The following is a 12,315-nucleotide window of genomic DNA, read 5'->3' as shown; positions in this document are numbered from 1 at the left end:
TCTCGCCGTGTGCCCATCACCTCGCCGTGTGCCCCAGCGGTTGAGCGATGGAGGCGGAGGAGGGGGACTCGGAGCAAGCGCCGTGCACCGCGCGCCTCCTCGCGCACCGCGTGCCCCTCGTTCGCGCCCTGGCCGCGGGGCTGCTGCCCCCCGTGCTCGACTCGTTGCTCGGGGCGCGCGCGATCTCCTGGGAGGACTACGAGCGCGTCCGCTCCCACGCCGTGCGCCACGACCGGGCGCGGCAGCTCCTCGACATCGCGACGTGTCGCGGGGAGCGCACTGCGCGCGCGCTTTGGGGGCAACTCGAGGAGACGGTGGCCGCGAGGTGGGACTGGCCCGAGGACCCCGACGGACGGGACCCTGGAGTCGAGGGTGGGGCCGGCGACGCGAGCCGGGGTCTGCCTCGCGGACATCGCGAGCTCACGCTGGAGTTCGAGCCCCGTCCCGCGTTCCCCGCGCAACCCCGAGGTTGCGGGGTTTGCGTCGCGCAGAGCCGCGGATTTCTGGAGGACGTGCTCGACGGGGAACCCCGGGTGGTGATCGACGGAGCCGTGCCGCTGGACGGGAGGTCGGAGCCGCGGCGCCTCTCGGCGGCGGAGCGGCGCGAGGCGCTGGCCCGAGTGGCGCAAAATCCGCGGCGGCGCGGCGAGCTGGCGGCGGTGGTGGGCGCGCACCCGGCGCTGCGGAGCGCCTCTCGCTCCCCGCACCTCTGCGCCCTGCTCTGCCAGCTGTGGAGAGACCCCCGAGTGGGGGAACGCGGTCCTCCCAGCCTCACGAAGGTGTTCGCGCACCTCTTCGGCGCGCTCGGCCTCGGCGGCCGCGGCGGGGACGAGGTGATGGAGATGGCGCGGGCCGCGTGGAGCGGGGGGTCGCTGACGGCTTGCGGCCGCTGCGGCTCCGAGGGGGTCCTCACCCCGCTCCCGCCTCCTCTCCGCGGGGTTCTGCGCCAGTTCCTGGTGGCTCTTCACGCGGTGGCGCACGGGGCCCGTGGAGACCTTCAGGCGGTCCTGGAGGCGGCGTTGGAGCGGCCCCTGGGACCGCGCTGGCAGAGAGAGGAGCGCAGGAATCGGAGCGACGGCAGTAGTAGTAGCAGCAGTAGTAGCAGCAGTAGCAGCAGCAGTAGCAGCAGCAGTAGCAGCAGCAGCAGCAAGCGAAGTAGCAGCAGTTTTAGCGAGAGCGGTGATGTTCGTGCCAGTGGCAACCTCACGGAGCTGTTCGTGTTTGGGCTGTTCTCGCCCCAACTTCGCCCTTTCCTGCGAGGCGTGGGATTGGAAAAGCTGGGGAATGGAGACGTGGGGTGGGGAGATCTGGGTTGGGGAGACTTGGGATTGGGAGAACTTGGCATGCGTGAGACGGGACTTGGAAACAAAGGGGAGGGAGACGCGAAAGTGGACATCCACGCACGACCTCTGAGCGGCTCTTGCTTTGCGGACGAAGACCTTTGCAGTGACACTGACCCTGCCCCTGATGAGGATGCCGATGAGGAGTACAAAGGTGACGACGATGATTCTAGCAGCGATACTGCTGCCGAGAAAGATGAAGATGACACGGACTGCCGCGGCGGCGTGATTGCCGCTGCCGATGATGTTCACGACGACTACGACGATGACGACGACGACGACGACAGCGATGTGCAAGAGGGGGTCCGGGGGATGCTGTGGGGGTGGCTGTCCCGTCGCTGGCTGCACGGGGGCTCTCCGGGCGGAGCGGGGGCGGCTGGCGCCGTGTGGGCCGCGCGCTGCGCCAGGGAGCTCGGCTGCCCGCGCCTCACGCGGCGCCTCGTGGCGTCTCTCGGCGGCGGTCTCGACGTGGCAGGGCTGGCGCTGAGCGCGGACGAGTGCTGGGCGCTGTCCGCCGCCGCCCTGCACGCCAGGGAACCCTGCGGCCTCCAGCTCCGCGACTGCCGCGTGGGACCCGGCGGGGCGCAGGCGCTGGCAGCCGGCGTGGCGATGATCCACAGCCTCGAGTGAGGCCCGTGTCGCGTCTCTCTGTCTCCGTGTCTCTCTCCCGTGGTCTTGACTCTAGATCCGTGCGGCACGCTTCTGTCTCCGGCTCGTGTCTGTCTCTCCTTCCCGTGTCGCCTTCGCCCGCATCCGTCTCCCTCGGGTTTCCAGTCTATGCGCTGTGAATTTACGCGCTCTGTGCCATCTCTTTCCATCTCCCTGTCCCGTGGCCTCGTGACTGTCTTCACACCGTCTGTGCCGTTTGTCGCATTGCCTCGGTATCCCCAATGTATCAGTGTCACCCTCGCATGTCTGGGTCGCGTCTGGGCCGTCGCTTGGCCAGTATGTCACGGTGGTGCCACCCGTGCCTTGGAGGATGTCGCGGTGGTGCCACCCGTGCCTTGGAGGATGCCACGGTGGTGCCACCCGTGCCTTGGAGGATGCCACGGTGGTGCCACCCGTGCCTTGGAGGATGCCACGGTGGTGCCACCCGTGCCTTGGAGGATGTCGCGGTGGTGCCACCCGTGCCTTGGAGGATGTCACGGTGCTGCCACCCGTGCCTTGGAAGATGTCGCGGTGGTGCCACCCGTGCCTTGTAGGATGTCACGGTGATGCCACCCGTGCCTTGGAAGATGTCGCGGTGGTGCCACCCGTGCCTTGTAGGATGTCACGGTGGTGCCACCCGTGCCTTGGAAGATGCCACGGTGGTGCCACCCGTGCCTTGTGGCCGCGTGGAGAGCGACGCGCTCACGTCCGCGCTGCTGCTGCCCCCACCCCCCCCCCCCCGTGTTTGTCGTCAGGATGTTTGGGAACGGGATCCGGGACGAAGGGGCGAGGTGTCTCGCTCGGGCGCTGAGGGGCCAATCTGCCTTGCGAGTCCTCGAGTAAGTCACCACCACCACCGCCGCCACCACCGCACACCACAAACAACCACCAACGCAACAACCGCCACCGTGCCAACCGGAGAGAGCACAACCAACCGCAACATCACAACCACTCAATACATACGCAGCCGTTCAGTCACCACCACAGTCCACATACTATACATGCAAGCACACTGACTCATACAAAGACAAAGATCACCCGTATAGCCTTGGCAGACTCTTGGGGCAAGTGCTGTTAGCGAGCACCTATGAAGGCCGGGACGGCACACGAGGGGGTGGGTGGCCAGCACCACGCCCGGCCGCCTTTGTCTCCCCAGTGGCGATGTGCACGCACCGCACCAGGCACCCATTTGAGGCTGAGTCAATCCAGGGGGAAGAGGCCCAGGAGCGGTTCTCATAATTGCCGCTGGTGTTGGCCGTGAGCAGCGGGAATGGCTCCCCCAACAGACGGACTTTAATCGTCTGCACTATAGCCACGGGAGCACGGCCACCACCAAACATCAGGGCCATCGGCAAAATAACCATCCGTGACAAGTCACGACAAGTACGATCACCCCCCCCCCCACCGTCTCCAGCCTGGGCTGGAACTTCATCACGGACGTGGGCGCCCAGCACCTGGCGGAAGCCCTGGAGAGGAACTCAACACTCGCCTGTCTCAAGTGCGTCTCACCTTCTACTCGACACACAGTGGTTACACTGTGTGTTTACATATACACTGTGTGTTCACATATACACTGTGTGTTTACATATACAAAGACAAACACACACACCACGAGGGAGAGAAGCCCCATGTAGCCTGCACAGGTTGTTGGGGCAAGTGTTGTTAACAGAGCACCGTTTTAAACGGGACGCACGCACGGAATTTGATCGCGTAAAGTGTCGAAGGCTCTCGCCGCTGGACGGTGGACACGGGACGGAGCCAGGGAGCGCCACGGGTTGCCCGCCAGGCGATTTGGGGACGCTCCGCCGATATCTCAACGTGGACACGCGCGCCCCCCCTCGTTCGTTGTTAGCATCGCTGCTCTGCCCTCCGTTAGCGGCGCATCCACGGGGCAATGCCCAACCATGCCCCCCACTCAATGCCCAACCATGCCCCCCCACTCACTCCCTTGCCCCAGGCTCTGGAAAAACTGCATCAAGGACGCGGGTGTGGAGCGCCTGGTCGATGCCCTGGGCTCGAATCGCAGCTTGCAGGAGCTGAAGTGAGTGCGATCCCCCCCGCCCCCCCTCCTCACACAATCACAAAGGTCCCCCGTGTAGCCTGTAACAGGCTGTTGGGGCAAGTGCTGTTAACGAATAGCACCTATGAATGCCGTCACGGCGCACGAGGGGGTGGGTGGCCAGCACCACGCCCGACCGCCTTTGTCTCCCCAGTGACGATGTTTACTGCACACCGCACCAGGTACCCGTATAGAAGGCCGAGTCGACCTAGCAGAGTCCCATCACCGATAGTGAGCCGTGAGCGGGAGTCGAACTTTGGTCGCCGGGTTCATAGCGCGATGCTGTGACCACTGCCCCGCCCCCCCGCCCGCGGCTCTCTCCGCAGCCTCTACGGCAATGACCACGGACCCGCTGGCCGCAGCAAACTCGACGATCTGGCGGCACGAAGGACCGAGGTGACCCTCTTCTACTGAGCCGACCCCGGGCCCTCCCAAGGCCACATCGCGTCCAGCCGAAGACCGAGGAACTCGTGGTCAATCCACTGCTGGATGAAGCTCCCCCCCCACCTCGCGTCCCTCCCCCCCGTCCCTCCCTCCCCACTTCGAGCGGGTAGCAAGGGTAATTTTGACCATACTTCAGTGCGGGTTTAAAGGCGGTGTACCACGACACGTTACGGCACTGCATTTTGACATAGCTTGGCCGCAGCCTATAGCACCTGCTTCGCACGGCGGTCAGCCATATCGCTTTAGTAACCAGGCCCAAGCTTGCTTAGCTTGCGAGATGCCACGAGCGCTGGCGATTCGGCCTGGTGCGTTGCAGGAACGTCACCCACGGGTCGGTTTTCGTTCGATCGCTTTTCTTCCCCCAAACGAACGTTTACTCGATTTTAACGGCCGCGGCGATGCTAAACAAATAACAAGGCGCAGCGTCGGCGGCGTTGTGGGTCTTGGGTGGTGCCGCGGAGAGACGGAGCGGATTCACGCCCGGAGCCGACCCGCCTCCTGATCCCGCAACAGCGCTCCAAACGTAAATCCGTCCGGCGCACATCCCTCGCGATTCTTTCCGCCAACTTTTGTTTCCATTCAACATGCTCGTCTCTGCCGTAGCATCTCGTCCGAAGCGTTCCTTCATTTATCTCGTCGTGCCACCAATTGTGTACAGCTGCTGGGCGCACAGCGCAATCTGCAGCCCCGTTCGCACGACCGCGAATCTCCTACGATTCGGTGCAGCGGTGGCTGGGAGATGTTAACTCCCTCGCCTGGTATACAGGAGGTCTTGGGTTCGATCCCGACCCTGACGCCTGCTGTGTATTTGGAGTGTGCGTGTCTCTCATCACCGTCACGGTGGCTAGGAGATGTTAACTCCCTCGCCTGGTATGCAGGAGGTCTTGGGTTCGATCCCGACCCTGACGCCTGCTGTGTATTTGGAGTTTGCATGTTCTGTGGTCGCGTGGATTGAGATGGGTCCTCTAGTTTTTTTTAGAAACATGCGTTTAAGGGTATGTGACTGCGATACATTTCCACAAGCCACTTCTTTGAGCTGTCATTTGTAGAAAGGTCGCTTCTGAACACGCGCTAATGAAGCTCTGCAGCCCTGACCTGGTAAAAGAACATCTTAGAAACACACTGCGGCCATGTTAGACGAGCAGACCCCGCCGCACACACACACCACGTGCTAGTGGTGTCGTGTTCCACTCACGCGGCACTGGGGGGGCAGCAGCAGCAGCAGGGCTCGACGCGAGGCGGCGCCTCCCATGGCCGGGTGGTGGCGCTGCAGCCACGCACGTGGCGCCCCATCCAGCGCTGGAGGGGGTGGGGGCAGCTGCGGCGAGGGTTGGTGGATCACCGCACATGCTGAGATTACCTTCACGTGGGACGTCGAGGTGTCATTAGGCCCCTGGTTAGCCAAAGACGACGGTGCAGCGAAAGTGCAGACGCCACCTGCCCCGTCTGTAAATGGGATTACGCTTTTGTTTTTAAATCCAGGTGCTTATTTAAAAAAAAAACGTCAATGTCGGAAATTAAAGAAACCCTGATGACAATCTTAATATAATTATAGGACTGCAGAGCTTTGGGCAGTTTGTAGTTGCTTCCTTCAAACTTGTCCGTGTTGCTCCGGTCGTTGACACATCCGGCTTCATTGCTGGCGACGTGAACACCAAACAACACCAAACAACACACACAGTAAACAACACAGTAAACACCAAATAACACACACAGTATACACCACACACAGTAAACACCAAACAACACAATAAACACCACAGTAAACACTACACACGTAAACACCACAGTAAACACCACAGTGAACACCAAACACCAAACAACACCAAACACCACAATAAACACCACACAACACCACACAATATACACCACACACAGTAAACACCACACACAGTAAACACCACAGTAAACACCACAGTAGACACCACACGTAAACACAGCACAGTAAACACCACAGTAAACACCACACAGTAGACACTACAGTAAACACCACAGTAAACACCACAGTAACACCACACGCAGTAAACACCAAACACCACAGTAAACACCACAGTAAACACCACACAGTAGACACTACAGTAAACACCACAGTAAACACCACAGTAAACACCACACACGGTAAACACCAAACACCACAGTAAACACCACAGTATACACCACACACGTAAACACCACAGTAAACACCACACAGTAAACACCAAACACCACAGTAAACACCACACGTAAATACCACAGTAAACACCACACACAGTAAACACCACAGTGAACACCACAGTAAACACCACAGTAAACAGCACAGTAAACACCACAGTTATCACCACAGTAAACACCACACACAGTAGACACCACAGTAAACACCACACGTAGACACCACAGTAAACACCACAGTAAACACCACACGTAAACACCACACACAGTAAACACCACAGTAAACACCACAGTAGACACCACAGTAAACACCACACGTAAACACCACACGTTTTAGTTGCAACGAAGAATCGTATCTTAAAACATATTTTTTTGCTGAAGGATCTGGTATGAGCCCTGCACGAGGTCCAACTTCAAAAGGCAAGGGGCAAAGCCTCTGCGGCAGGGCAATGTAAAGCCCGTGTCTGTGCGGGTGGCGGGCAGCAGTGCGCACCAGGGGCCTTGTCTGGGATCGTCACGCGGCAGAGGTCCGCAGCACCGCGACAGACTCCGGTCCGAGTGGGGCTGGAGGAGGAACCGCTCACGGGCAGACACCAAGCAAATAGCATCGCACGAGTAACGGTATTGGACGCCGCTCAACGCTACCATTGTTACATTAATCAGTACGTACAATGCAGTGGTAACGCGTGCCACACAAGAAGCGTTACGACCACTTCCACATGCCGACGATCATACCGCGTGCTCTGGGTCCTGCCAGGCGAGTCTTAGACTCTGCCCGTACCCCAAGCACGGACATCGCCGCATTAAAACGCAGCTCGCGTTGAGCACTTCTGCTCAACCCGAGCCAGCAAATGTTTCTAAATTTGAATACTTTGCGCCTTAGTGCTGTTCGCCTCCTGGCGTCCTCTGGTCTAACACCGGTGGAGAGACAAAGCCATAAATCGAAGGCCGTTTCCGCTGCAGGCCAATAAAAGTCTCAAGGACAACGCTTACATTTTCTTAGCTCTTTCGGTAAAGTCACGTTGAAGGGAAACAATAAAATAATAAAATGTATATAAAACAATAAAAATTCTCACGACGTTTCGACCATAACACAAACGGTCGTCATCAGGTGTGTCGGTTTGCATTTATTTATTTATTTTTAAACGGTGTATTTATTTATAAAAACCGTCAGCGCCACGCGCAGCGATTTGGCAGTTTATTTAGAAGGACTAGTCCATCTATGTTCTGAAAAGAGGAGGAGGGAGACGAAAAAATTAATGTATGCTGTCTGAAAGCCACTGTAAGCGTGAACAATCAATTAAGACCTGAAATGGTTTATCAAATCTTTCCAATGATTGCTAAGCCAGAATCCATCTTCTCGGTTGAAATTGTCTCTGTTCTTGTATATGTGGATAGCTTCATGAACGAATCTCTCATGGTAGCCAGATGGCTTACAAAGAACCTCTGTCTTGGAAAAGTCAATGTCAAGTGAGCCTGCTGAATTATAACAATGATCTGCCACGGCCGAGGTGTTGGTCCTACCGTGTTTAAGGTCTGCTTTGTGTTCACGAATGCGGTCCGAGACATGGCGTTTGGTTTCTCCAATGTAACTACTACCACAGAGGCAACTTAGTTTGTAGACACCAGGGTACTGTATGTCCGGAATCACATCTTTTACAGACGGAACCAGATCACGGATTTTACGTAATGTGTTGAAACGCTACCATGAGAGATTCGTTCATGAGGCTATCCACATATACAAGCACAGAGACAATTTCAACCGAGAAGATGGATTCTGGCTTAGCAATCATTGGAAAGATTTGATAAACCATTTCAGGTCTTAATTGATTGTTCACGCTTACAGTGGCTTTCGGACAGCATACATTAATTTTTCGTCTCCCCCCTCCTCTTTTCAGAACATAGATGGACTCGTCCTTCTAAATAAACTGCCAAATCGCTGCGCGTGGCGCTGACGTTTTTATAAATAACTACACCGTTTAAAAATAAATAAATTTATGCAAACCGACACACCTGATGACGACCGTTTGTGTTATGGTCGAAACGTCGTGAAAATGTTTTTGTTTTATATATATTTTATTATTTTATTGTTTCCCTTCAATGTGACTTTACCAAAAGAGCTAAGAATATGAATTACTGCAGTCACGAAAGCTTTAAATCAAAATTTAACGCTTACATTGTCTAAGCACGTGTGTCTTGCTTATTTGGCCACGAGTGCCAATGCAATGGGTGTCCATTTGATGTTTTATCCGAAACACCTCCTCCTGTATTATTGCCGCGAAGGCCATGCCCTTTCAAAAACAGTCACCATGAAAAACAACGCATCGAACAAGTTTGTGGGGGTTATCGATTTAGCGGAGACATTGTAAGATATATTGTACACAACACATTACGTTCAAATTGAGTGCCTTCGATGGTGTGTGTGGTGCATGCCAGGCGTTTAATCCCTGCCCTTGGGTGGTATCCAAATCTGTAAATATTCTAGAGGGCAGAATCCTGGAGTTGAGCCACTACAGACCGGTTCTTTAGGAGCCGTCGTATCGATCAAAGGGCTTCCCCGAGTCAAGGAAAGGACACGGACACCATGCAGCAAGGTGACCGTCAGAGCAATTAAAAACCAAATGATTCGTTGTTCAGAACATCGTTGAACCACCACCCAACAGCAAAAACAAACCGCGAGAAACTTTGAACTTCAGTGCACGTTAAAGACCAGAACACGAGCGCAAGGCATGACAGTGGACATTCGCAGGGGTGGGGTTCTCTAGGCCCTACAGGTGGGGGTCCCAGATGGTGCCCGTGCACCCAGCGCTGTGCCAGGACATTGGGAGTCCCAATGGAAAGGCGGTCACGGACTGCGGTTTAGTGAACTCTGGAACTGTGCGCCAGATGGGGCTTTTGCAAAGTGGGGTTACTGGACAGGTTTCCCTCCGCTACCGAGGCGCCGCCATACGGCTGCTGCTGCCATCGAGACCTCTTTGTGACGTCATGCAGGCAGCGCGCACGGGCAGAGGGCCTCGTCACTACGACGAGGTGCACACCGCTCCACCGTGGCTACCTGGTGCCTGCAGGTCTAGGGGGTGAACCTCTCGCGGGCTCCCTGCCTGGTGCCGGCAGGTCTAGGGGGTGAACCTCTCGCGGGCTCCCTGCCTGGTGCCGGCAGGTCTAGGGGGCGATGCTAGGGGAGGAGGGGCCGCGACGCGCGCGCCACCGCCCGCACTCGACCGGAGTGACGCACTCCCTCCGCGTGTCCATCACGCAACACGCATAGGCGCACCCACAATGCACCGCGCTACACGAACCACGTGATCACAGCGCGTAAGTCAAGTGCGAGCAGAGAGGCACGTGGTGTTCCATGGTGCACGCAGCTCGATGGTGCTGGGCCCAGAAGCTGCCAGTATCCACCGCGTGGTCACGAGTACCACGCGATCCCGTCAACTCGCCGACACCGCCCCTGTTCACGAACCACGCGGTGTGCCCCATCTCACGCGCACGTGAACGGTGAAGTATGGCAGCGGTGAAGGAGAAGGGGGGGGGAGAATCCTCGAGCCTGTGCGAGCTGCCACGCCCCCCCCCCCCTGCTCCGTCCCCCCCCCCTGCTCCGTCCCCCCCTCGACCCCCCCCCCATGAGATAATCGGAGATTAGAGATAATTGGTGTTGGCCCGGTGCGCACGTGGTGGCAATGGAACAATGGATGGTCACGTGCCGCGCACGCGCCGCGACTGTGCGAATTGATTTACTGAAAGGCGAGGATGACTACGCGATGGTTGTGATGATTTATTAGAGTTGCTGGATCACACCCAAATGTTGTGAAGCTGCCTTCCCGTGGGCGGCGAGGAGGAGCCGCATCCAGGCGCATCTGTCCATTCGGTATGGGGTAGAGCTGCGTTCTTCACTCATTTTCAAAGAAGGAGGGGGGGGGCACCGTCGCCGATAAGACATCATCAGTGTGAGGGCAGCCACACATTTGAAACCATCGGGGGTTTGACAGCAGCACGATGACGACGATGGCGATTATGCGGTTGTGTTTTCACCATTCGTGTATTGTCAGGGACCGCACCAAGGGCCCAGGAGCCGCCAGTAGCCACGGGCCTTGCAGTAAAGAACGCAGGGATCGAGTGCTGCCCCATCGCACGCATGGGTCACTTCCCACGTGGATAAACTCATGAATTGCCTGAAAACATATGAACATATATAGAGGGCTGCAGATCTTGGGAGTGGGAACTTGATGCCTTCCCACTCATCCGTGAGTTATCTCTCCCAAGAGCGGTGGCGGTGCCCCGCAAGTTGGCGTCTTTGCGCTCCCGCTCGCTGGCCCAGGAAAGCCTCGCCAGTCTCGAGACACTTTTTTTCCAGGAGGGTCCTGGGCATAGGCGGAGTTTGACTTCGATATTTGGTGGTGTGAGGGGTGGTGGGGGCAGGAGGTTCGCCGTGTCCCTCACATTCGGAATCGCGGGTGCATATTATTTTTTCCAATCTTCATCGTAAACTACTGAAAATAAATCAATGGTGTCCAGTTTAGCAGTCGGGGGTCGATGCTGCAGCTGCTGCCGTGTTGATCCCAATGGAGCCATTTGCCGTTTTTTGTTTTACAATTGGGATATTTTGGCCGATACCATTCAGATTGTGTCGAGATTTTTGTTTTAGTTCTGGAAGGAAACCCATGCAGAACGGGGGGGGAGAATACAAACTACAGTCCCGACTTAAACACATCTCCCCGTACATCCTGAACAGACGATTGGGGCAAGCTCTGCGAGCGCTTTGCCAGGATGGCACAGGAGGAAGTGGGTGGCCAACACCGCGCCTGGCCACCTTTGTCTCCCTAGTGGAGATGGTTACACACCGCACAAGGTTCTCCCCTTTGAGGCTGAGCCCACCTGGGGGGGTGGGGCAGGACTGGGTCAGATATAATCGTTACTGGTGTTGGCGATGAGCGGGAATCGAACTCGGGTCGCCGAGTCCGAATCGCTGCACTACCGCTCCCCACTCTTACTTACACACACCCTCACTCACACCCTCGCTCACCCACACACTCACTCACACCCTCACTAACCCACACTCACTCCCTCACACCCACACTCACCCTCACTAACCCACACTCACTCCCTCACACCCACACTCACCCTCACTAACCCACACTCACTCCCTCACACCCTCACTAACCCACACTCACTCCCTCACACCCTCACTAACCCACACTCACTCCCTCACACCCTCACTAACCCACACTCACTCCCTCACACCCTCACTAGCCCACACTCACTCCCTCACTAGCCCACACTCACTCCCTCACTAGCCCACACTCACTCCCTCACTAGCCCACACTCACTCCCTCACTAGCCCACACTCACTCCCTCACCCACACACTCACTCCCTCACCCACACACTCACCCACACACTCACTCATCCACTCACCCACACACTCACTCATCCACTCACCCACACACTCACTCATCCACTCACCCACACACTCACTCATCCACTCACCCACACACTCACACCCTCATTCACCCTGCACAACAGGGCAACAACACACAACCCCCAGGCAGAAAAGGCGGCCTAGTCGGGAATCGACCCCAGGACGCGCTTCCTGCTGCGCTGCCCCAGCGGCCCTGCGGCCCATCCCATGCACGAGCCCAGGCAGTGCGACACAAGAAGAAGAAGACACGAACCCGGTG

The 12,315-nt window shown here is 57.2% G+C and overlaps 1 protein-coding gene across 1 annotated transcript; it reads left to right on the top strand.

The window, feature by feature from the left end:
- The first annotated feature begins 303 nt into the window (after window positions 1-303).
- LOC116946858 (uncharacterized) lies at window positions 304-8,008 on the top strand. The gene is made up of 5 exons (XM_032962078.2): window positions 304-1,966; window positions 2,744-2,827; window positions 3,403-3,486; window positions 3,946-4,029; window positions 4,374-8,008. The coding sequence occupies exons 1-5, from the start codon at window positions 837-839 to the stop codon at window positions 4,459-4,461; spliced, it is 1,470 nt and encodes a 489-aa protein (XP_032817969.2). The 5' UTR covers window positions 304-836; the 3' UTR covers window positions 4,462-8,008.
- The last annotated feature ends 4,307 nt before the right edge of the window (window positions 8,009-12,315 follow it).

The sequence above is a fragment of the Petromyzon marinus genome, chromosome 28 (genome assembly GCF_048934315.1).
Source record: "Petromyzon marinus isolate PM22_M1 ecotype Great Lakes invasive population chromosome 28, UKy_Petmar_22M1.pri1.0, whole genome shotgun sequence".
NCBI classification, from domain to species: Eukaryota; Metazoa; Chordata; class Hyperoartia; order Petromyzontiformes; family Petromyzontidae; genus Petromyzon; species Petromyzon marinus.
This window is presented reverse-complemented; position numbering and strand designations above follow the sequence as displayed.